General features: G+C 30.1%; 5 protein-coding genes across 6 annotated transcripts; 1 reads left to right on the top strand and 4 right to left on the bottom strand.

The window, feature by feature from the left end:
• Positions 1-2,056: 2,056 nt before the first annotated feature.
• LOC130967153 (WRKY transcription factor 72A-like) lies at positions 2,057-7,323 on the bottom strand. The gene is made up of 4 exons (XM_057891973.1): positions 7,255-7,323; positions 3,880-4,275; positions 3,390-3,503; positions 2,057-2,725 (listed from the first exon to the last, which is right to left on the bottom strand). The coding sequence occupies exons 1-4, from the start codon at positions 7,321-7,323 to the stop codon at positions 2,057-2,059; spliced, it is 1,248 nt and encodes a 415-aa protein (XP_057747956.1).
• Positions 7,324-12,988: 5,665 nt separating this feature from the next.
• LOC130965257 (single-stranded DNA-binding protein WHY1, chloroplastic-like) lies at positions 12,989-15,478 on the bottom strand. The gene is made up of 7 exons (XM_057889995.1): positions 15,189-15,478; positions 14,973-15,073; positions 14,794-14,886; positions 14,550-14,644; positions 14,304-14,377; positions 13,947-14,035; positions 12,989-13,373 (listed from the first exon to the last, which is right to left on the bottom strand). The coding sequence occupies exons 1-7, from the start codon at positions 15,403-15,405 to the stop codon at positions 13,251-13,253; spliced, it is 792 nt and encodes a 263-aa protein (XP_057745978.1). The 5' UTR covers positions 15,406-15,478; the 3' UTR covers positions 12,989-13,250.
• Positions 15,479-16,112: 634 nt separating this feature from the next.
• On the bottom strand, positions 16,113-17,543 carry LOC130965258 (SPX domain-containing protein 1-like). The gene is made up of 3 exons (XM_057889996.1): positions 17,232-17,543; positions 16,857-16,989; positions 16,113-16,648 (listed from the first exon to the last, which is right to left on the bottom strand). Exons 1-3 carry the CDS (start codon positions 17,466-17,468, stop codon positions 16,263-16,265), a joined length of 756 nt encoding a protein of 251 aa, XP_057745979.1. The 5' UTR covers positions 17,469-17,543; the 3' UTR covers positions 16,113-16,262.
• Positions 17,544-21,254: 3,711 nt separating this feature from the next.
• LOC130970375 (uncharacterized) lies at positions 21,255-26,348 on the top strand. Of its 2 annotated transcripts, none has more exons than XM_057896446.1 (9): positions 21,255-21,555; positions 21,638-21,693; positions 22,097-22,259; positions 22,556-22,644; positions 22,907-23,039; positions 23,564-23,656; positions 23,939-24,041; positions 24,131-25,848; positions 25,938-26,348. In XM_057896446.1, exons 1-8 carry the CDS (start codon positions 21,349-21,351, stop codon positions 24,493-24,495), a joined length of 1,209 nt encoding a protein of 402 aa, XP_057752429.1. In that variant the 5' UTR covers positions 21,255-21,348; the 3' UTR covers positions 24,496-25,848; positions 25,938-26,348. The 2 variants fall into 2 exon arrangements, with proteins under 2 accessions (XP_057752429.1, XP_057752430.1); XM_057896447.1 differs by lacking the exon at positions 25,938-26,348 and having other exon boundaries at positions 24,131-24,771; positions 25,431-25,588.
• Positions 25,000-26,581, bottom strand: LOC130967151 (AP2-like ethylene-responsive transcription factor At1g16060). Its single transcript, XM_057891972.1, has 5 exons — positions 26,480-26,581; positions 26,315-26,388; positions 26,169-26,219; positions 26,001-26,077; positions 25,000-25,823 (listed from the first exon to the last, which is right to left on the bottom strand). Exons 1-5 carry the CDS (start codon positions 26,579-26,581, stop codon positions 25,201-25,203), a joined length of 927 nt encoding a protein of 308 aa, XP_057747955.1. The 3' UTR covers positions 25,000-25,200.
• Between the last annotated feature and the right edge of the window lie 16 nt (positions 26,582-26,597).

Raw genomic sequence — 26,597 nt, 5'->3', positions numbered from 1 at the left:
ATTTTAATTAAATTAAATAAATAATAGTTATAATATTTTTAAAAATCATTAAAATACATAGGACAATTAAAAAAATTAATTTATTTAGTTTAGTTAAATTAAATAATTAATATAATTAATTAGTTATATTTAACGTGATAAAACAAAATATTAAATAATTTAATATTTATCTCAATCAAATCAATAAATAATTTATTAATTAATACACTTAAAATAATCAAATAAAATAAATTAAGAAACAACTTGAAGAACATACCACATATATTATGCTGTTTATTAAAAGAATTTAATTTTAATAATATACAATAATTTTAAAAATATGTGAATAAAAATTAAAATAATAAAAATAACAATTTTTTTTAGAAATTAAGTAAAAAATGCCTTACATATACATAATCATTCTTTTAAACATTATATTTTTAAAAATTTGAAACTTGTAAGTTACAATTTTATATTATTATACTTGTTATGGGATTACTTGCAATGTTGATTTGGGTTTGAATGTGAGGTTTAGACTCTTTATGAAGCAGCATCCGATTTGTTCTTGTATCGAGGTGTTGCTATCCGAATTTCTCGTGAGGAAGGCGAGAGATGGTATCTGCAAGAAATTCCGATACTTAAATTAGTAAGGGTTTTAAGCAGGGTTTTAGTATAATAGAACATGTATACTTGAGCGAGTGATAGTGTATTTATAGTAGAGTTTGATGACCATTTCTTTTTTGGAGTAGTTCCACATTTAATTGATGGATAACCGTTCTCTTTATCTTTGAGAATTTATTGGGATCTATCTTTTAAGAGAAATAGAGATAGTAGAAAAAATTCGAAAAGACAGTTACTTATTTGAATAAATAACGTTTGTCTTTGTCGCTTGTTTGACCTCTTTAAAGAGGTCGGGTAAATAGTAGAGATCACCCTTTTTAAGTGAGTCTTTTTTGTAATAAATTACAATTTTGATATATTAATAATTAACTCAATACTGATCTTGAATACAATTTATAATAAATATATTGAATTATAAATGTTTTAAAAATATTTGTTCTTTAACAAATGTTTATCTTTAACTCTAACTTGCTAGTAAAATACTTACGTACATAAAAAATATTATTATTATTATCATTTTGGTATATCAAGTGGTGTTTGAATTTTTGGTGATACCCAAAAAAAGACATATATTTGGATAAAAGTCTAGTTTATTTAAAGAAATAATTAAAAGCAAAAATTTTAAATTATTTTCACAATCTCCAGCATTTTTTAAGAGACTTCTGTAATTTAATTTGTACTTCTAGAATAGGTACAACACGATGTCTTGAAAACGACTTGCACTCCAATTTTTTCTTTAAAAAAGGTGTAGCAACTGCGAAATATTAAATATGTTTATATCATTATATTATCTCTATCGTTTCCAATAAAAAATTACACGCTACCTTGCTGAGGTGAGGAGAAAGGAGTGGGGGATATAGAAGCAATTTTAAACATGAATTCAACAGAACCATAGATACAACTCTTTTATCTTAACAAAAAAATTGAAATAAAGTGAAAATTTATGGTGCTGTGTTTTTTTTCTTCTCTTATTTTCTTTTATCTACTAATATATTTTATATTTTTGTTCGGTGAAAATTCAAATGTAGTTAATTTGATGTGAATTTAATAATTAAAAATTAAATCAATTTAGATTGGTCGAATAGTTAACTCACTCATCCGTTTAAACAAGTGTCGAAAATTCGAATCTTGTCTTGTCCATTCTTAGATAGAGTTCAGATCTGCAACAGGTAAAAGAAATTGTATTTTTTTTCAAAAATTTATATTTTTACACAAATTTGTGTGTTGGTTTATTGGTTATAATAATTTTTTGTATTAATTTTATAGATATTTTTTATTTTAAGAAATAAAAAATTTGTGAAGACTTAATTACAAATCGATTACAAAAACACTCCTTTAAAAATACAGCACTGTTTATTGCTCTCATAGAAACCGAAAAGACCAAACTTTAATTTTTACACACTAGCTTTGATATGCTCTCATCATTAATAATAGGGAACATGTAATGAAAATGATTTCACTTCCTTTTCTCCAAGAACTGGTAACTTTTCTTAGAGGGCGGCGAAGCATATGAACCTTTAGACGGTTGTGAGGTTAACAATGATTTTGTGATGTTTCCTTGTTGGTTATTATTAAGAGCAGAGGAAGCATAACAATCTGCATGTAAAGGTTGTTGAAAAATAATGGGCATGCAATTTTGTTGGTAGGGATAATGGCCTTGATGATATTGAATCAATGGTTGCTTTCCATTCTTATTAAGGTTCCAATAATAACGAGACGATGATGAGTGTTGAGTGCTATACTGCAATGGAGAGAAAGTGGTAGTAGTTGAAGAAAAATCAAGATTTGTTGGTGAATACTTTGGTATGGAAGATGATGATGAAGTTGGAGGTTTAGTAATGAGGTCAAGAGTTATTGTGGGGTGGAAGTTATTATTGGAGGTTGAGATCATGGAAGAGTTGAACAAGTAGAATTGTTGTGGTCTTATTAGGGTAGTATTATTATTATTAGGGTTGACAATGGTGGTTGTTTCCGAGGAGGAGGAGGACAAGGGCGAAGATTGAAGAACGGAAGCGGCGGCTGAAGTTGCAGACGCCATTGGAGTGGCTGAAGAAGGAAGTGGATGGTTGTGAGTTCCTTCATAGGTTGTAATCAGGATTGACATGTCTTGAGCACATCTTTGAACCTGCCCTCATACAATGAAAAATATTAATGGATATATCGGATGTTTATTTTATTAGATATGCAGATGGTTATTCTAATTTTAAGATTTAGGTGAATAATTAAAAATGTAGCATGTTTTAATTTAATTAATGATTATTTACGGTGTTCAAAAAAATTATTGATTATCCATAAAAATATACTTCACAACCAATCATACAATAATTAAGCTTTGATTAATTGTTAGCATTGTTATGGTTTATTAATTTACAATAATGTTTGGAAACAATAAAAATCAGTTTAAATTTATCTTATTTAATATTTATTAATTATTATTAAAATTAATAAATAATATTAAATAAAATAAATTTAGATTATTTAAATGAATTTATTATTATTTCTTCCATAATAAAATAATTATATATTTACACAAAGATTTAATATATATTTAACTAAATTATTTGATATAACATATTTTTATGTTTTTTTGTAATTTTCAAATAAAAATATCTTTAATTAAATAGCTATTTCGGAATAATATTACGAAAATATCTTTAATTAAATAAGATTATTTTTTTAATTAATTTATTTATTACTAAATATTTTTCGTTTGTAAAATTGGTATTTGTTAATTGTAGAATTAATTAATATTAGCATATATGATATATGAGTAACTCATATATATATACCTGTTTTCTTACGGGACAAGATGAAGAGACAGTGCATCGGTAGTATGAACGAGGACATGGATTTCCTTTTGCTATCTTCTGTCCATATTTTCTCCATTGGCATCCATCATTCATCTGTGAAAAATATTATTACAATTTCAGTTTTGATAGCACTATGTATACGTCAAGACTAATAGTATACCTTCTACTAAGACTACTAAAAAATTTAATATTAAAAAAATATATTCTAAAAGAAACATACCACTTTCAATGTACATAAGAGTGATCCATACATAGATGATAATAGAAGTAATAAATTAAAATGAAGGTAGCAAAAATAATTGAAATTTTAATTAATTTAAATCAGAAAATTATATAATTTAATAAAAAAATTTAGGATTAATTGACTTAAACTCAAAATTATAATATAAAAAAATATTAAAAATTAAATGAAGATTTTAGCTATCTAAATGAGAAGAATATAATAAATGAAAATTATATTTGCATGTACCGTTTGGGTATCACATCTGGCTCTTATAGAAACCCTAGCCTTCTTGAGGCGAGTATTATGGTAATGATGATGAGATGCTTCATTTCCTTCGCCATTATTTTTTGTTGTCTTGAGAACTTTACTCGGTGGCCACATCTCGGTGAGTAGTTTTTCTGATGATGAGACTCCTAGAGAGAGTGACACAAGTTCTTCATCACTATCTTCATTATTATTATTGATTCCTTCTTTGGTGGTAGCTTCTTGCTTTTGTTGTTGAAGGATAATGTCAAACAAGTACTCCTTTTGCACTAATGATGATGATGATGATGATGATGAATCTTCGTCATTTGCACTATTTCTCAATAATACTTCCAATTTTCCCATTCCCCCCTCAGTAGTGGATTCAATCTTTGGATCCTGATGCATATATTCATGAATGTTGATTCCAAGTGATTATTGCTGGTTTGCTTTAATTTAGTAATCATAACATTTTTAACATACTTCTCTCTTAACAGTAACTAAGAACTTGAGTTCGTGCCATGCTTATTGCTATACTAACATTGATCATCAACAGTTTGATAACTATCCTTGAAATTTTCCATGTATATAATTTAAGGTATATAATGTGGATTGGAAGATTTGGTATGCAATTTTGGTCTAATAATATCTTTAATATATATATATATATACTTTTTGTTATATTTAAAGCTCAAATTCAAGAATCCTTAACCAAAAATGTAAGGTATTTATTATCTTAATTAATCTCACACTTATTAATATTAGCTAAAAAGGTAATCTACCAAAAATGTTTTTAAATTTTGCTGTTTATAAAAATATTCTCAAATTATTTAAAAATGTGATTAAAATATACATTTATAAACTGAGACATTCTATATTATTAAAAAAGAGTAATGCAGCAAACGGAAATTTTTTATGTGATAAATGAAACTAACATTAGCAAGTGAGCTATGTTATGCATTTTCGTTAAGGTAACATATCTCTGATTATGGTTAGATATTTTTGACAAATTTTTAAATTATTTAAAAGTATTTTTGTTAATAATAAAATTAAGAGACATTTAAATATAAATAGGCTTTTGTGAGATAACCTAGATAAAAGGATAAATAGGCTTTTATTTTTTATCTTGCAAATATTTAACTCCCTTAATTAAAAATAGAAAATTTTAATAAACATAAAATTATTTAATTTTAAAGATCAAAATATTTTATTTTTATAATTATATTTTTAAAAAATTCACATTAAATTCTAATATATCAGAATCATCTTTAAGAATATATATATAAAAGCAATCTTTGAGAAGTTATTTTGATGAGCACCGAAATTTTGTTGGAGATATACACTATACAATGAATACGAGCTAGCTCTAAGCTGGAAGGTTGGACAAAGAATAAGAAATCAACCATGCAATTTAGTTTTCTGTCGCCAGAAATATTAATATAATGCCCGACACAGCACGGTTTTTGTTCATTTGATGGATGGGTGTCGCACTGTCGAGTGAATGTTAACACTTTTTAGTGGGAAAAAAATTGATATGAATTGACACAAATATAAGAAAAAAATTATTAATAAAGATTCCTTCTAGATAAAAATACGTCTATACTAAATTTACGCTTCGAACTATTAAAAAAAAATTCTTTCGATATATCAATTGCATATAAAGGGTTTTTTTTAATAAATAAAAAATATTTACTATTTTACACAAATATCAGATTATTTACTTTTATACATAATATTTTTTAATTTTGCAGCAAATACAATTTTGTTCACCTTTTCTGTTAGATTAGCTATTCTGTTTTTTTTTTTCTTTTCAATTTTGCAGCCAAAGCCAACAAAATTGTATTGACTTCGAAATTGAAAAATACTACATATAAAAATAAACAATATAATATCTGTATAAATTAAAATAGTAAATATAGAATTTTTTATTTTAAAAAAACTTCATATAAAAACATATTATTAGATACATAACAATATATTATCAGTGAAGCTTTTCATAAGCTTTTAAGAAAAAGATAATTCTAAGTTATAATAGCAGAAAGTAATCAATCCTATACATGGCTGCCATGTACATATCATGAAAATTTTGTGAGGAAAATCATGAATAATAATATATTTTGAATAAAATTAGTAAAAATTGTTTTTGTTGTGAGTATATATAAGTAGAACTTTAATTTGCTTTAAGATTATTAATAAAAAATTTTAAATTTGTTTTAATCCTTTATAATGTACCTATATATATATATATATATATATATATATATATATATATATATATATATATATATTGAAAAAAAATATATTAGCTAGCCAACTTTAAAATTATATTTTTATCTTAAATTTTAGATCCTAACTTATAAACTTTTTACTTTAAATATTAAATTATAAATCTAAAGCTTAAAATTGGTTAATGTTCATCGGCTAAAAATTAGTTTTTTATATTTTTTACAAAAACTTTAGTTTTTTTAATTGTAAATAACCTTTACCGATATAAGCATTATTTCTTAATTGTCCTTAAAGAAAATGAATGATAAAGAAAAATAAAGAAACGTGTAGAGCTTAGCGTGTTTAAGGGTAATTTAGACTTTAGAGCATACAATTTGTCTTTTGCATAGTAGAAGAGAATTAGAGCAAATAACAAAAGCGCTATGGGGAAAAAAATAAAAAACCTTAAACCCTGTATAATTAATTACAGCCACTCTTAATTACTTTAGGGAAATAAAATATTTACAACGAAAATAAGATCCAAAAATAATGAGTGAATCTCACTAGTTTAATTTGAACATACATGTTATTAGAAAGTTATTTTTTAAAACAATAGAAAGAATCGAAAAACAAATTCTCTTCCTCCAAAATTGCCAGCTATACTATAAACATAAAAAGCTGGAACTTTGTGAGGGGAAGCATTCTAATCAATAATATTTGATAAATAAAAAATCAGCCAAAAATTTAAATTTATTTTATTTAGTATTTATTAATTATTATATAATTAATAAATACTAAATAAAATAAATTTGAATTATTTCTTTTGTCTTTTTAATATTACTGTTAATTAAAAGAATATTCATACTCATCAATAGGAAAAGCAATATAGATGAGGAAATTAATTAAAGCATATTTTTCCAGCTATATCATTTCCTCTTTTGATTTTTGAGAGTGACATTCATGCATCATCATACAATATACAATACATTTATTGTGTTTAAATAAAGTTACACTTCTTTTTTTTTTTGTGCAAAAACCCTATATGAAACTGTTAAGTGTTAATTATAGAAAATCAATAACTCATAAAATATAATATAGCTATATCCAAGGGTTAGGATCATTTATGAAAAAGGGTGGCTATATAATCAAAGCATCATGAGCTAAATAACTAACCTTATTGCCACCGATTTCTTCATTATTATCCCCATTAGACTCCAATATGTTAAAATGACGATCCTCCATAACTTCCTTTTTTTTTTTTGGTGTCAAATAGAAAACTTTTTAGCGTGAAATTTTCTCTTTATCATTTCCAGGAGCCTCGTTTCCTTTATATACCGAAACCTTAGGACATGACTTCAATATAATATCATAAGCTGAAATTCAGATAGTGACTGTCACATTAATAATTAAATTAATATCAACAAGAAACAGGAAATTTCAGTTTAATGTTCTAGGTGATTTCATGTATATAATAAACCAAAATAGGAATATTATTATAACTTAGGGTTTCAACATTAATAGTTATCAGATGCAATGGAGAATAGTTATCTAATTATTTAATTTTCATAGTTGGATACTGGTTGTTGAATGAGGGAATAAATTCCTACTAAGTATATGTGAGTCTCTCCAAGTTGGACCCATTAAAGTCAATGGTCACCGTCCACCTATATAACGATAAATTCGTATTACCCGAAGAAAATAAAGCATTTTTATAAAATACCCATATTCAATTAGAATTGAATTGAAGAATATTCCTTTTAGTAAAATGTCACGTAAATGCTGATTCCAGTCCAAGTTCACCTGATGTATTCACAATCTTTTTTTTTTTTTATGTCATAGGGTATTCATATCAATCCTTGACTATGGTGCTTGTATAATGTGAGTCTCCGCAATTTTGATTTATATATATTTAAACCTTGTTTATTAATTTCTTTTACTAGCTTTTATATATATATACCAAAAATTACCATTTATACACAAAAATTAGTCACTAAAATTAGTTATTAATATATTTGTATATAAATATATATATATATATATATATATATAATTTAATTTATTTTCGATGCGTATTTATATTCTAGCATGTATTTTCGACTGATGGCTGACTTTGAGTGGTGGCTAATTTTAGTATATCCGTAGTATAGTCGATATATGTATATATAATAATAATAAAAGTGTTGTCTATATGCTTTTTATATATATACACTTTTCCATATCTTTCATTTCAAAATAATAATAATAATAATAATAATAATAATAATTCAAAAAATTATATTCAGGACATACCTAGCTCTTTGACTTAACTAAAAATTTAACTTCCTATCTCTTTTCCTAAATAAATACGTTTTCTCCCCCTCTGTTGTGTCTTACAAGTTACATACATATATATGGGCCGGATAAAATAACACTAATCTAACAATAAGCTACACGATGCAATTAATTAAGATGCCCGTATCTGAATTATTTTAAATTTTTTGTAAAGTCGATTTAAGTTACATGCATGATTGTTGGCATGTTCCGATCACGATTTAATACTAAATCTTTATATTGAATCTTGATTCCTAGACTAAGTCAACCACTCGCGGTAACATGAGTTGCCGAGTCTTGAATAATCTTGAATTTCATAAGATGTATGTTCAATATTATTCATTCATTAAATTCATATTAAATCCAATATCTTCGTTGCGAATGTTTGATTTCTCAATTAAGTATGTGTTTAATTAAGACTGGGCACATAAGAGGTTATTAGGGCTTAATTATTATTAGGTGATGTGTTGCAGATTTATTTTATATATTTTTTTTTCAAAGTAGAAGTATACATATTCCCCTATACATCATACATATCTTTGACAAAGGACGTAGGTAAACACTAAAGACTAAAAAAGCACCCTTTAATCTATCTTCACATTTGGTTGTCTTTGAATTGATTATCAAATTTTAGTTTTCAATATTTCATCGTATAATTTAAGTTGTTATGGACATGATCCGTCTTATTAGGAGAATAACAAAAATTAACCAACATAAAAATTTGCACATTTAAAGAGAAAAAAAATGATAAAAGAGTGTGTTATATATAAATATAATAATTCACGTGTGTTTTCATATTTACTTAATTTTTTTTTAAAATTCATAAATTCATAATATAGTATTAAAATTCTATCACCTAAAGATTTAGTCATTTAGAGATTGATCTTTATTGATTCTCAAAAAAAAAATTCAACATAACATTAACAATAAATAAATTCAAAAAAATAATAAAATTCATACAAATCTAAAAACAGTTCTTACATTTTAACAATGAAATTTATTTTACTCGATAAAATTGAATATATACAATAATTTTATATAAATAATGTCGTTGCCACCTATCATCTATCATTAGGGGTGGCAACGGGGTGGGTAGGGGCGGATTTTTTCTCTACTCGATTCCGCCGTGCCGTACAACAATCTGCATAGAACCCGCCCTGTTTTTACCTGCGAATAGTAAAACGTTGAATCCTAACTCGTCTTTGGAGGTATCCGTCCCGCTCCTATAATTATTAAAATCCAATAAATAAAATTAAATTTTAAAATTTTTATAACTATCATCACATACATAACATAAATTAAAATAAAAATTTAAATATAATACAATATTATTAATCATTTACTAATTATTTTACATATATTATACATATTATATATTAAAATTATATATATTATATATATAGTGAGACGAATATTATCTAAACCCGATCCCGCCCCACCCCTCTCAAGTACCCGCTCTGCTAAAAACCCATCCCAAGTGGGTAAGAGTCGCAGGATGGATACCCGCGAGTTCGAATGGTATTGCCATCTCTATCATAGTATCTATATGTGTAATTATTTGGTCATTTATTGACTCTTGATTTTGGAAAAAAACGATGATTATAGTTGAGAGTATGTAGAAGCTAAGATATATATCCATCTCCACGTGGCATCATTACAAACATCAATTACTTAATTTCAACTATACCTAGGTCTTAGTTAGTTACAAGCATAATTAATTAAGTTCCATTATGAAGGTCATTATATCATTACTATCTCTGAAGAGTCATTTCTCTGCAGGCTGCAGCTATAATTTGCTATTGCATGCTTTTAGCTACAGTAGTTAAATTATAATCCAAGCTAAGCTTTCAATAACTTCTTTATTAATTAACTTTAGGGGCCGGCATCTCACAGACTCACACTGTTATGTTAATACTTATTTAATCATTTTAAAATTTGTAGTTCATAATTAGAGTAAGCGAGAACGATGTGTGATCAGCAAAGTTGGAGAAAGCATAATCAATTATTAATTACCATTATTCGTGTAGTTTTATTAATTAAAAATCATGGTGCTGTTGACAAGTCAGAAGGAATATAATTAACCGACTCATCAGACTGCTAATTCTTCATAATCATAAAACCACTAAAATCTTTAATCTCTAATTTGAAGCATTATATATTATTTAAGATTCTTAATTTTTAAAGAAACGAGCACAACTTTAACGCGGAAATGTAATATAATATTAGGTACAAATATTGTCACATTTATATCATTAAATAACTTTTTCAAATTATAAATTTCACACACTTAACTGTTTAAATGAAGTATTTCATTAATTATATAAATTGTATGAGATTTTACAGGGAACAAAAAACTCTGATATCATGATAGAAATAAAAATAGAGATCATACTAATTCAAAAGTTATTTCCATCCGATTAAACATAAAGAAGAAAAATTTGGGACTAAATATCATTCTACACCAATGCACAATGAATTGAAGTGATATATGACACTAGTGCTGACCAAAATTTGAGACTTTGTTATTAGTTTTTTTTTTCTTCTTATATCAAAAACATTTGAGTTCTAGTTATGAGAGTAGGGATGTGATTGACTCAAGGCAGAAGCAGAAACTGCTTGTCAAAAGAATCAGTGGCTGGTGGGTGTGGAATCCCTCAAAAACCTCCTTGCTCCAATCGGTCCAAAAGCTGCTCCAATCTTACTTGCTCCAATCTGTCCAGAAGTTACTCTAGCAATTTCACTGTAAATTTATCAATGAAAAAATAAATAAATTAAACACTTTTGACAATAAAAAATATAGGAAAATAAATGTAACATAGTCCTACAGTTTCAGATCTTAATTTAAGGTAACCACTCAAATGAAGACATTTTCATCTTAAAATGATAGTTAAGATATTTTTTATGTCCACGGACAAGAGTTAATCTATGGCAAGTCGAAACTTCATTTAAGAGTTTGTGGTTGTAAGGCGGGATTCAAATATTCGATATTAAAAAGCTAATCACGAAAGCATCCCAAATTAGTTATGATAAATTGATAACTAAGATGTTAATATGTATTATGTTAAACAGTGTGATCGAACATGTCAAATTATGTAACCGTTTTTCGATGATTATCATCACATGAAAATATTTTCATACGATTATTCATCTAACTTAAAATCATGAATGATCAATTGAAAATGAAGGCTTACTCGGTAATGGCAGAGGTGAAGTCGCTGGAGACGGCATAGGGATCAGGAAAATAAGCTTTTTGGTTTTCTATTTTAGCAGCCTCAGCTCTTTGCCACCAATAAGGATCAAAGTCTCTGGTTAGATCCTTGATATACTCATCGGTTTCTAGGATGTTAGCATACATAGTGGGAATGCAGGTTAGTGCCAACAAAAGAATTGGCAACAAAACTTGAATTTTTGATGCCATGGCTAGAGCTTTTATTTTATTTTATTGAGAAGAAGAAAAAAAAATATTGTAAAAAGACGCCTTGCCTAGGGACTCCTTGTTAATTAACAAGAAGTTAAAAACAAAGCTCCCCATGTTAGAATGAAAGATTTGATATTTATAAGGTAATGGGCAGTAGAAAGCACCATAAACGAATGTTGTGGATGTCAAATTATTTAGGTTGAGATTGGTGCAAATTTGGCAGAGGCCTAAGAAAGTGCCTAAAAGAAAGGGTTATCTTTTTGTCAAATGCATGATTTTGAGGTTATTAGTGTTTTAACTTTTAAGGATTAATGTGTTGCTATTTTGCTCCTTTCCCTCTATCATCTCTTGCTTGACTGAAATCTTTCAATCCAACTTAGAACTTTTTTTTGCTATTTTTTCCAAACACTTTTCAAGTCTTTCTTTTTTTAAACTTGCTTGAGCCTTGAGAGATCTGTTTTTCTTTAATTAGAGTTTGAACCTTTAAAATTGCAAAAAGTAATAACCTATATCCTCCCCCGGCTAATTTTTTTTTGTTATGGAAGTAGAAGTGGTGATATATCTTAACATTGTAATTTTTGGTGTTTTTCAAAACTGTGGAAGTACACAAATCGGAGGGTTCGATTTCTGTACCTCAAATTATTTAATTTTTTTTTTACCACAAATCAGACGGTCCGATTTGTGTACCTCAAATTTTTTAATTTTTTTTTACCACAAATCGGACGGTCCGATTTCTGTACCTCTAATAAATCGGACGGTCCGATTTCTACTTTTCTTATTAAACGATTCCACATTTGAGTATAACACCCCAGCAATCCACATTAAAAAAAAACACCACTACCACTCCAATATTAAAAATAAAAAATTCTCCTGCCCCCACCCTCTCCTTTTGACTTTGTTATATCCTCATTCTTCTTTCCCATATGTTTTTGAAATAATAAAAAAAAACCATAGTTATATATTCATATATTATTATTCTCTTAAATCTTTCCAATTGATGCTTCTAAGTTATAAACTTCTATGAATTTCTTAAATAGGTTTTTTGGAGTAATAAAACAACTAAGTTTTTAAAGAATTGTGTAATGCGAGAAAAAATAAAATAAAATAAATCATTAAAAAATGAATAAGAATAAAAATAAAAATAAATCTTTCAAATTCGCTATCTTTTTTGGAAATTCCTTTTCAAGCCCAATTGCACTAGTATTTGATTCAAGTGATTAGAGCAATTCATAAACACGTTTGAGCAATCTCTTCATTGTACACACTAGTCATAAGACATACAAGTATATTACAAAGGAAAACAAGTGATCCCAACACTACCATCTCAAAATTCCTAAAACCATTATCAGCTAACAGGGCAAAGCGAAAGTGAATTTAACCCATTTCAAAGTTGAGAGAAGGCTCAAATAGGTGGTGCTATGCAATGGCAGAAAGCTGATGATCACAATCTATTCCATTCATAGTCTCCTCCATATGTAGGGTTTGCATTATTCGCTCCTCTCGAATCCTCTGGCTTTATCGAGTTCGCAAAGGTGTGCCAACCGAGAAGGTATGGCATAATAAACTGTAGTGATAACCAAAAACAAGAGTGAGTGAAATAATAGCAAGGTTGGATGTAAAGAAGACAAATTACATTCAAGCAAGCAGGAACCATGTTGTGTTGTAGACAAGTCCTTGTTTTTAAGGCTTAAGAAAGTATATTATCATAATGAATAACATATTGAGGCCAACTCGCCAATGAACTCTTAAGCTATTCAAATATTTGGATTCTCAGTGACAAGCAGCAAAAATCTTTTTAAGATTTGGTGCCTTCTTAAAGCATAACACGTACTCCTTGTTTGGCCAGACAAAAGGAACATAGAAATATTCCAGACCAAGGACGTGTTTGGTTTGGGAGTAAAAAACCAAAAGATGGGGCTGAAATTTTCATGGATGGGCTCCATATGTACACCCAAGAACATGCCGTAAAAAGGTAGAGCTACTATTACTATCGATGCAAAGCAGTTTCATATATAAGTCAGATATTGAGTGCTAAAATTCTTATATGGTAATCAGTCATTTCAGCTGCCATAGGTTTCCAACTGGATTATAATAGAATTTAGCAATGCAAATTTTGGCTTGAGAGAGAGAGAGATACATTGAAAATTGAGCTCAAAACCGTTAACTCTGCTCTTGAAACAGGGATGTAGATGTTTTCATCGACATTCACAATCCTGTTTTGAACACCTTCAAAAATAACATAACAAAGTCAGAATCGGAGCAAACATAACTGCATATCACTTCATTATAATTTTATGTTGTGTGCATCAACATAAAATTGGTAATATATGATACTCTTTAGATAACTACACTAAAGACTGATCACCGTCAAAATATTCCATTGATCTGTGATATTATCAGCTCTTTGCAAATCGCAACATATGTAATGGACTGAATCAAAATGGCAAGAAAATTAAATTATACAACAAAGGTTCACAAAAGGAAAGAGGATTACTGAGGTTAAACATGTGACCAGAGCCATCTGGAAGAGGATCCACCTTCAAAACTTTTCTGACTTTACCTTCATCACTGCACAATATAAAATTTCAGTCCTTTTTTATTGCCAAACCTATAAATACAGCATGCAATTTTTATCACAAGACAAATCAAACAGTAATTAGTGACATTATAATATGTTAATCCAATTAAAAATTCACATTTTATAATAATTAGAATTCAGAAAAGTACAGCATAGAAGTACCTTTTGCCCTTCATAGGATCATGGAAGAATTCACAAGACTCCCTTGCGCCAAGGCTGATCACAGTTCCCATTTCACCCACTGATAAAGAGAACACCTGCAATCAAGCAAACAGGACCAGACATTGTAAACTACAAGAGTAACTCACAAAGTCAACAGAATAATCTATTTTAGTTTCTGAAGATCAAATTCTGAAGTGACAGATATCGTGAAACAGATTCAGCATGTCATTATCCTCAAATTCACCTGCTTTCTAGTCCAATCATACTGGCGCGAAGCAATTGCGGGTGCAAACTGAAGCAGAACATAACCTTCCCTAGATATTTTGAATGCCCCTGACTGCAAAATTTCACCATTATGGTCCACAAAGATTAGAACAGATCCAATGATATAACGACCACCAAAACCAAAATGAAGCAACATACATCGAGCGGTGCAAATTCCGGAGGCCTAGGAGTGATGGAAAGTGCGGCCTTCCCTTTGTAAATGGAGTGACCAACATAAACCCTAGGTGGCAAAGCTCCACCTGAACACACACAGATACAAACATCAAACCAGAATTAGGGTTTAGGGTTTAGGCTTTGTTTTCTGTCTCAGGAAACAAAAACTGTTTAACTGAAGAAAGGGATAGAAAGAGGTACCTGAAGAAGAAGAAGAAGAAGAAGAAGGTGCGGAGGAGGAGAAGGTTTTCTGGTCGAAGAGGTCGGAGTGGCGGCATGTGATGGAGAAGGGCTTTGGAGTAACAGAAGAAAAAGGAAGGAACTTTGGAGAGAGAAAGGAATGGTTCTGAAGGCAGAGAGAATTGGAAGAAGAAGAAGAAAGTGATGAAGGGATTGAGTGTAGCTTCAACTGCAACATCCTTCACTTCTTCACCTTAGCTCCCTCTCTTCTTCTTTCGCGGCTATATCAATCTCTTTATCATCTTCATTCTCTAATCAAATAATTTCAACACAATATCTTCTTTAATAAATTTATTCTTTTATTTTAATATTATTTTCAACCTATATTCAATTACAGAAACATTACATTATCCACGTTAACTTACCTAGCCAGCTCAATGAACCTTTTTATTGTCCTAAATATAATATCTAATAAGTTGATAATTAGGACTCGTTAAATAATTTAATTTATTTTACTAAATTTTTATTTAATACTTATTAATTATTAATTTCATATAAAGTTGATTATACTTAGATTTTTACTATCTAATATTTATATTATTATTGTATATATCTTTTAGTTGTTATAATAAAGTAGATGCTATATTATGTGGAAAAGACTCAAAAGAGCATTAACACAAATATTACAACGCACATAAATATAGGGATGAAGGCACGTAAAAAATGTGCAACAAGGTTTAGGCCATGTCGAGTTTTAATTTTTAGACAAATAATAATAAGGATTTAAAATACAACATCGAGTAAGGTTTATACTTTAAATTAAAAATAGATTCTTTCAATTATTAAAAAAAATTAAAAGAGTAAAATATAATTTTTAATCTTTTAATATATTAATGAAGAAAAATCACATTTTATTCTATCAATTATTTAAAAAAAATTGAGAGAATCTATTTTCTTTTAAATCCTTCGATTATTATTATTATTATTTCCAAAATAAAAACTCGCAAACATAGTGAGAGTCAACGGACTCTGATGGATCACTTTGCTGCCATTTTATGATGCAGTGCAGTTATTTGTTTTGAGTTTATTCATCCTCTAAATGCTTGGAGTTGAAGAAGAGCTTCCACTGCTCCTAATCTCTCTGAGGGTTTGAAGTGCCATCAAAGTTAATTTGATGAACTCATTCTCCATGTTCTCAATCTTATCAGGAACTTCATCAGAAACCTCCTGCATCTTTGGGATCTCTCCACTTGTTTCATTGTTCCTATTATTATTATTTTCATGATCATAGTTCTCATTTGTTGAAGAAGATGGCCCTTCATATAAGGGAAAAAGAATGCTCAGTATTATCTCGCACTCCTTTACCAGCTTATTCACCACATCAATCTTAAAGAATGGTTGGTTCAACACTTGTTGAATGAAAGGCAATCTGTGTAGTGCTCCTGTTCGCTTATCATATTTTTTTATTATCTTCACTAATCCTGCACATACAAACAAATCTCTTATCTGTAATCGCTCTATATTGTATTTAATATCCATTCAACATATAAATATGTAAATTTAGATAATATATGTATGAAATTTATAAATGTTAAGTTAAATAAAATAATTTTAGATTATTATTTATAACAAAATAAGTAGTTAAACTAAGTTGTATTAATTAATGCATATGGGATCATGCATATATACCTGTGTAATTGAGCAAGCTATAGTTCTCTAACAAAACCATCTCTCCATGTAGATCCACTATGTCCCTCCCTAATGCCATTAGTTCTGCATCTGAATCCAAATCAATGGCCCTATCAACTCTGTCTTGCAATTCCTATAATACAAACACCATTAATAGAATGAGTAACTTTTCCAGAAGAGTGCTAGGGGACAGCAGTTTTTGTGATTTGTAGTCATCAAATAACTATCAATGATATTTATAATAGTGTGAGATTTCATCTAATGGTGTGAGATTACTCATTTTTGTTTTACTAATACATGTTGGCCAGAATTTAATAAGTTGATGCCCCTAAACTTTTCTATACAGTAATAGAATGAGTAATAATGCATTAATACCTTCCATTTGATGATGTACTCTTCCTCCTTTTCAACAAAGAAAGCGTTGAACTTGTCAATCTCTGCCAGCAAGAGTTGAAGGAAGTGGTTGACATATCTGGGATCCAAAAACAGCAATTGGTCTCTGGGACAAATAATCTTCAAGAGCTTCTTCAATTCCTTATAACACAAGAACTTGTCACGCCACTCAGGCTGGGTTTGCTCCACCAGCTTTCTCAGTTTCTTCATGAAGTGCATCCTTGTTAGTTATTGTTGTTTATATGATAAGAGTTCACTCTAATTTAATTTCCTCAACTAGTAAAGATACATATTTGCTTCACCTTGTAACTAATAAATATATACACAACTATATGTCTTGGTTTTCTGGGTTTCTGCGTCGTGTATACCCTCCGAATATTCTTCTTGTACGTATCGATAGAATATTCAACTTTGAATACACCCCTGTATGTAAGCTAGGTTCTCACTGCCTCCAGAAGAAAAGGATAAAGTTAAAATCATATTGAATTTTTTTTTTATATCACAAATTAGATCATTATTCATCTAAAAATTAGTTATAAATTACAAGATTTTTTTTATAGTTAAAATAAATTTTAATTGTTGACTCTTTTTTTATGGTTTTGGTTATTTCTCCATTGGGATACTCGATCATGGACTTGTATATTCCAACAAATTTTATCTGTCTCTTTGGATAGAGGTTGGGGAAGTATCCAACCTAGGAGTGTCCGATGCGTAGAGGAAATGGTTGTTAAGAATATCCCATTAAAAAATCTTGTAATGACTATAAATTAATATATAATAAAAAATTTAGAATAATTCATGTGAAATTAATATTTAAAAATTATTAGATAATAATTTAATAACTAACCATTATCAATTATTAATTTTATATAAAAATAATTGCATATAAATCGTAACCTTAACGTATATTATATAAACGAATATACGATACATCCAATGTTTAGTACTAAATATCCATCAACTATAATGATTAATGGCCGTAGCCGTACGTAGTGGGTTATTTTTAGTAGGTCATTCACAACTCATAACTCAATCTCATATATGAAACTCTATTTAAAAATCACCTTTGTCGATTGTATGATTTTTTTTACAGGAATTGTATGATTGTTACGATAATGGAATCTTCTTCAATAAGTGAAGATATCCCTTGCGCACATCAGATTTTGAATATATAATTAAGAATTTTGCTATACATTTAAATTTAAGTATTTTTATCAACTAATTTTAGTTAAATTTGTCTAAATTTAATAAAAATTGTTCACAGATATGTACATAAAATCATACCGTCCTTTTTTTTCCATAAAAATAATACCAAAATTTTTAATTGTAATACAAAATTTTTTTAACATTGACACAAAAAAATTGATTTTAACATCGAAAATTTTCAGGATTTTAGACTTAATGTTGCACCTTCTTTTTTTTCTTTTGTTTCTTTCTTTTGTGCAAAATTTCTGTATTTATTATAAAAAATAATAAATCAAAAAATAAAGAGCAATGCTAGGAAATTAAAAAGGTATTAGCAAAAAATCAGCCAAATATTTTTGGGTGAATCCAAAATTTCTACGAGTTAATATATATGAATGTTTCTTCTGCTAAGTATTAGAATGTTTCTTTTTCATATTAAATGGATGTTTTTTATATATTTTTCAAATTTTTTTGTATTGCAAATGTGAATGTTTTTGTTTCTTTAAAAATTACATATTTTTTTTAAATTTTATAGATATTTAATTATTTTTGTTAAAATATAATTTAATGTTTCTTTTGTTAAGTATTAGGAATTTTTTTTTCATATTAAATGAATGTTTTTTTTTATAATCCCTCTCATGACTATTCTAATGAGAAGCACGAGACTTGAATCCGGAACTGAAGCCTATCAACGCCGTGTCTACGGGGAGTGCGAGGGGAGTTTGTGATAGCGCCATGAATGTGAATGCAACCGGGGAGGGTATTAGTGCAATGCATAGCCAACTAGTCCTTGCAAAGTACAATTTGCTACCAATATAGTCGAGCAGAGCCGAAAGCAAGCGACCGAACAAGGAAAAGGAGGCATACACCATCACAAGTGTAGAAATGTCACAACTCACAACTCGTGTCCACTGGCTCCGCAATCTGTTCCAAGTTATTGCTGTACACAAACCCAATAGTTCCTCCGCAAATATAGGTAACATAGTAGAGCCAGAAATCCAGCCTTCCAAGAACGGCGCCGCCACACTGCTCTTCTTCCAGCATCCTTTTGCAGCTAATTGAGGAGGTGGTTGAGGAGGGAAGAGGAGAAGGTTTTGTCGGTGACAAAGTCGAAGGTGGACTTCGTGTTGAAGCAGTTGTCTTGGATGCGCTTGTTGAGGGCATCCCGGAGAGCATGGAAGTCGCCGGCGCTTCCAGCAACATTGGTGAGAGAGAGGTCTGTATGTGATTGTTGGAGGTGGGTAGGTTAATGTGAGAGAGAAAATGAAGGCTTTTATAGGTTTTAATTAAGTTTACTTAATTAATTTTAAACAAAAAGAACTATAAAACATAAAAAAGAAAAAGGAGGAATTATTTGAAAAAAATATAAAACAAAGAATAGCATAGAAATTTTTTTACGCGACATAAATTTTTTTTTAATTTTGATCTCGAAACTTCTTAAACTTTTTAACTACGACACATAAAATAGAATGCTGCAATTTTTTTTATTCTTCTTATTTTTCTTTTTTTTTTTCTTCATGCATAATTTTTATATTTTTATTTATCTTATGTGTTTTTCTTTTTAAAATTTTTGTGTTTTTTATTAAAAAAGATAAATCAAAAAATAAAATAAAATGTTACTATCTTTTTAGAAGGTGAAACAATAAAAATAATGAGAGCGTAAAATAAAAAAATTATAAAAATAAGAAAAAAGAGAGAAAGAAAAAAAGAAAATAGGAGCAGTACTAATTAGAGAAAAATATAAAACAGAAAAATAGCGAGATGAAAAACTAGGAAAATACAGTATGATTTTTTTTTTTTATTATCAAAGATAGAAGACTCGAATTTGCAACCTCTTAATTGAGTATAACTCTAACAAAGTAACAAACTAACAATGTTATTCTTATTAATTATTATATACTCTAATAAATAAATATCAAATTTAAATTATATTACCATTAATTATATTGCAGGTTGAATATAGTTGAAATCTCGTGCATGTATATTTTGTGAAATCAATGTATTAAAAATTTAAAATATAAAAAATAACTAATATCAAAAAAGAAAAAAAAGGATTGGATTGGTTTTTGTTGGCTATTTTTTTTGTTATGAAAGTAGAAGTGGTGATATACTTTAATGTTGTAATTTTTGGTGTTTTTTAAATCTGTAGAAGTACATAAATCGGAGGGTCCGATTTCTATATCTCAATTTTTTTAATTTTTTTAAACACAAATCAGACCGTCCGATTTGTGTACTCCAAATATTTTTTATTTTTTCAACACAAATCGGACGGTCAGAGTATAGAAATCGGACGGTCCGATTTGTGTACTTAAAAATCGGACGGTCCGATTTTTGTACCTTTTAAAAATTGGACAGTCCGATTTATACTCCGTATATTAAATTATCCTACATTTTAAAAAAATACTACAGTTGATCACAATTTAAAAAAATACCATTGTTAATCCGATATTAAAAATAAAAAAGTGGTTTTTGTTCGCATTTTTTATTATAATATTATTAATTTTTTAAAGTGTTGTAAAAGAAAAACTGAAAAAATTAAAAATATTATTTTTGGTGAGTAGACGGGGCCTGAGGCCCGAAAAAAAGAAAACAACAACCAACAATATTTCTTTTACCGTTTCTAAATAAAATTACAAAAACAGAAAGTCAAAACAAGAATAAAGCCCGTAAAGCGAAAGACCAAACAGATAAAGCCCAACAAAGCAGTGGGCAAAAAATACAATAGGCCCAAAAGTTGAGTGTTCGATGTGTGTGTGTGTGTGTGAGAGAGAGAGAGAGAGAGAGAGAGAGAGAGAGGGAAGGGGTTATCGTAAATGTAAGCGCATCGTTGTCTTGTTGGTAGCCACACGCTCCATCGTCATGAACGGAAAATCAAACTGTTTTTCAGTTTACGATCAAAAGCAAGTTCGTTGAGATGTTACTACTATTACTACGCACTGCGGCATCTGGTGCTGTCACATATTCATGCAAATGCAAGGCACCATCACTAAGAACAAGAACCCGAACCCTTATGCATCTTTTCCTTCCAATTCATTCCAACACCAACATCAATTCCACTATCCTTTGTTCTTCATCCTCACTCAATGATGACTCATTTTCTAACCCTAAACCAACAACCAAGGCAAGCCACAACACATTCATTTACTATTATTATATTCTTTTCTTTTCTTTTTTATATTTATGTTTATTGTGATGATGCTTAGTTGGGTTACACTCCTCCAGAGGAACTCTTTGGCCTCGACGTTGAACTCAACCCAAGGTATTGCTTTATGTTACTAATTCCCATGCTATCAATCATTATGAATCTGAATTTTTGGCTTGTGGTGTACTTCATTTTGGTTTATGAAAATCAAACATGATTCATGTTCACTTCATTCAGCACCACAGAGAAAGTTTCTTGCTTTATGCGTCTGGCCCCTTCTGGCCTGGAGTTTCAGCTTGGAAGTTGATGCTTTCACTTCAGTTTATTAGACAAAATCATCATGTCCTTTTAGTTGATGTGGTGTGGTGCTGCAATTAAGTGCAAACTGAAACTGTGTTGACTGTCTTCTTATAATAATGCTCACATTGTTTCAATTAGACCAAAATTCATATGGACAACTGAATGTTGTTAAGATACACCATATAAGTGACTTGAGATTAATTTAAAAATTTCATTGCAGCAAAACTAACTCTCAGACACAAGAGCCAAGGTCTTGGTTTGGTCCAAATGGACAGTATATCAAAGAGCTTCCTTGTCCGAGTTGCCGGGGAAGGGGTTATACTCCGTGTACAGAATGTGGAATAGAAAGATCAAGATCAGATTGTCCAAAATGTAACGGAAAGGTATACATTTGTGGTTGTTGTACTGTTATATTGTTCTCAGAATAAAGGCAAATTTCAATTTAGTCTTACCAGGATTCAATGACTTGGATAATTTTGATACGCAAAATTTAGTAGTTGAATCAGCCATTCCTTCTTTTGTATCTTATGTGGTTATATACAAGGCTTTTCACTGATTCTTAGTTGGTATTTCATTAATAGTTGTAGTAGTTGCGAAACACTAGGATATTAAACATCATATTAGTGCAACCATATCTGCTAGTTTTCTCACGTTCTTCCTTTGGTCTTCATGTAAACAGGGTATAGTGACTTGCCACCAGTGCTCTGGAGAATGTGTTATATGGGAAGAATCAATTGATGAGAAACCGTGGGAGAGAGCCCGTTCAATGTAACTTCTGAGAAGCAAACTTCATTTTTTCCAATGTTATTAAGAGTTCTTTTCATGACTGCATACATGAGTTATGATACACATTTCTTAACACTTTCAAACTTTTGAAGTCTAAGGCACAAACACTTGAAAAGCATACTTGATTTATACACAGATCTGGATTGTTGTTTATACAAACCTTTGAATCCTGAAAAATGATTTTATTTTCCAAGTCCTATAGGATGTTTCTTTATGGATTATTTGTTTAATTTTTTCTTTCCAGTTCACCACTTAAAGTGAAGGAAGATGATGAAGTAGACAAGTTAGACATAAAGTTAGATGTGAAGAAAAAATCCAAGCGTGTTTACCAGTCACCATCTCCTGAAGTGGGATTAAAGATTAGTCGTTCATTGAAAGTGAGTTAGCTGCTTACCCTTATGTAACACACTTATGTTTGATATAATTTCTTAACATGCATGTTTTTTACACAAAAGAAAGAATTGAGCCCATTATCTAGTTCCCTTGATAGATTGATATATACTCCTTTCAGTGTACAATAACTGTCGCTTCGAAACAAATTTGAGAGCGACATATTGTGGACTAGAGGGATTATATGGCAAAAATGGACTTGCACACTCAGAACCCATATACAGATGCAGAGACTAAGAGAAGAACACAACTGTTTAGAAATATTAAAAGCTAAGTTCATAAGTAATAAGAATTCTTCTTATCATGTAGGGTTTAGCATCATTTTGTTTAATTAATTAATTTATTTTTTTCTAAGAGACTTTTCTTAACGCAGTTATGAGTTTCCAACAATTTAAATTTCCTGCACTCTCTATCTACATTATGTCTGTCTTCATATGGGAATCTAAAAAGGAGGATTTATAGATGTTGAGATTGCCAATTTAAATGTCCATGTTTAGTTGAATGATTGCAGAGTCTTAATGCGAAAACTGGTCTATTTAGCAACCGAATGAAGATTATCCACCAGGATCCCAAGCTTCAGGCGCAAAGAGTGGCTGCTATTAAGGTTAGCAATACAAGCATTTGTGTTTCATTAAAATTTGGTTTCTTAAAATATACCTTCTCTCAATATTAAAAATGAATGATTGCCTGCTTCATATTATATTCCAAAATGTGTGTCCAGGTAGAAATAAAACTAAGCATCAAGTGCATGTGTTACTTAACACTTGAGTATTGGCACAAGACTTCATTTCATGCTAGGAGAAAATTGTCCAAGTACTTGATGCACAAGAGTTTTGGCACACCGAAGATTCGTTATAAATAATATTTTCTTTAATAATGGATGCAGAGAGCCAAGGGAACTATTGCTGCAAGAAAGCATACTTCCAAGACTATGAAAGCTTTCTTTAGTGATCCGATAAACCGTCAGAAAAGGAGCATGGCCATGAAGGGTCTGTCTTGTATCCTTGCACTCAATATTGCTGATTGGTGTTCTTTGGACGTCATAATTATTAATCTATTTTGTCTACCTATAATGCAGGAGTGAAATTCTACTGTCAAAACTGTGGACGCGAAGGGCATAGGAGACACTACTGTCCGGAACTCAAGGATTCTTCGGTTGACCGGCGATTCACATGCAAATTATGTGGGGAAAAGGGCCACAACAGAAGAACATGCAACAAGTTAAAGATAAGCCACGACAATGGTAGAGTTATAAAACACAATAGGTGTAAAATATGTCGCCAATATGGCCATAACCAGAGGACATGCCCTCAAGTTGTTCCCAGCAAAAGAAGGGACACTCTCTTGAATAAAGCATACAAGTGTAGGTTGTGCCACAAAGAGGGACACAATATTAGGACATGTCCTAGCAGAGTTGTTACTGAAAATCCTCAAGATCAGTAGTCTTGAGAAAAAGACACAAGCTTCTCTAGTGATATTTTATTCACGACAGAAATCAGAACTGAAAAAGCTGTGTGTTTTGCTCATCCTTGTGTGTTCCCAAAAGGGGTTTATCCTTGCAGTACTATTGTATGCTAGAGAGAAAAAATGAATCAAAATTCTGACAATAGAGCACTACCCGAAATGCAATGTAGCAGTTGGTTCCTATATTGGGGATAGAAAGAACTTACACAGTGAGATAGTAGAAAGTAGAGACTTTAGCATCCGTTCCTTCGGAAGGTATAGAAATTGACTTAAAACTTGTTCCTCAACATGATAAATTATCTTAACCCATGTCCTTAAATTACCATCTCCGCTCTAAACATGTTTTTTGTCCCCAATCTCTGTCTTTTCAGTTTTGGGACAGTAATAAATGCTGCTTAAATTTACATAGTTTTGCATCGATATTCAGACAAAAGCAGAACATTGATTTATCTTTAATTTACCATGAATTGAAACTTGCTGTGTTAAATGAGAAATCAGAAATGCAACTCATAAACATTAAAGTATCTTTTGTTTGACAATGTTGACTTATGAGCAGACTAAGACTAGGTCACAATGACACTGTGCACATCTTAGCAATTTATTTGACATCTACAGTTATGTTGAGAAAGTATATTTTTTTCTTAACTGTTTCTTAGCTGCTAATAAAAAAGATAACAAAAATAATCAGTCAGAAATGTTGAAAGCACCATTCCACAGCGATGGCATAACAGTTCTGTGATACATTGGCATTTTGCTGCTTTCTGGAGACACTAAGTTAGGTAATCTGTTGATATTGGAAGAAGAACCAAAGTAAGATATACTGTTAGTGTCATTGTTATTAAGAATCCCTCCAATCCCATCACTGCCCTCTTCTGGATATTTCAATTCAACTTCTTCAGCTTCTTCATCTGCAGAATTCAGGTTTCTCTGCATCAGTTCTCTAAACACTGAGGATTTTAGGAGAAGTCCTAATGCTGTTGGGGAAGATGAAGGTGACTTATAGCATGGACTTAAAGGTGCCGCAAACTTGGAGAACTCTTTCTTCTTGGTGATGTCCAATTCGCTTGCAGGGACTGGATGGAAGTTGAAGTTTGATAGCTCGGTGGCTCCTGTGGCTAGGATGGGGTTAGAGGTTGTAAATATCTGAGGGTCTGTGCTCGGCTTTTGATCTTGAGAGGTGCTAGAGTGTACTCCTCCTGGTCTTAGCCATCTGATGTAAGTGCTCAAGTCAAAGTTTGTCACAGCATTTATGCCTCTGTATTCAATTGCAGCAATATCATATGCGCGAGCTGCCTCTTCTTGTGTACCTTTTGGACAAGACATTGAGCACGTGTAAGATATCAGCCCTTTATCTTGACAAGACTAGTCATTATTTGTTTCTTTCTCTTCTCTGTCATTCATGTCTTTGGGCACATTGACAGATAAAAGGGAATGGAGAGAAATGGCATAAAAGGTAACAAGGAATTAATATTGCGAGAACTCACTGTAAGTTCCAAGGTAAAGGTACTTGTTGCCGAACACTCTTCCAATCCTTGCTTCCCATCTTCCATTGTGATGGTGCCTGTAATCAATTTTTATCCTTAGCATCAAATATATGTTTGTAGGCAACGAAAGGTAAAGTTTGATTGCATGAGTTAGAAAATGCTTCCCACCTTGCTACTCCTCTATACTTTGATACACCTCTAGAAAATCCACTGCTTCTTCTGCAATACACACGCAGAAAAGGACACAGATTATAGAACTTGGAATATATCAGAAAATTCTTAATGGCAGTATTTCTTGAGGAAATGAGGTTTACCTTCTCAATGAAGCAAGGTATTCTTCTTTGGTTACAGTTTTCATTATCTCAATTTCTTTCTCATAATCTGATACCTGAAAAAATATCACGTTAGTTAGGCATGGATATCAATAAGATAACCATAATGAATAAAACATTATTGAAGTGTATATGCTATTGACATACTGGAAAATTGGTGAACGTTGATGTTCCCCAATACTTAAGTGCAGCCAAATCATAAGCTCTAGCAGCAGCTTCTTCATCATTATAAGCTCCTGTTTTAACCATGAGCATTGAATCCAAA

This window comes from Arachis stenosperma, chromosome 3 (assembly GCF_014773155.1).
Source record: "Arachis stenosperma cultivar V10309 chromosome 3, arast.V10309.gnm1.PFL2, whole genome shotgun sequence".
Lineage (NCBI taxonomy): Eukaryota > Viridiplantae > Streptophyta > Magnoliopsida > Fabales > Fabaceae > Arachis > Arachis stenosperma.
This window is presented reverse-complemented; position numbering and strand designations above follow the sequence as displayed.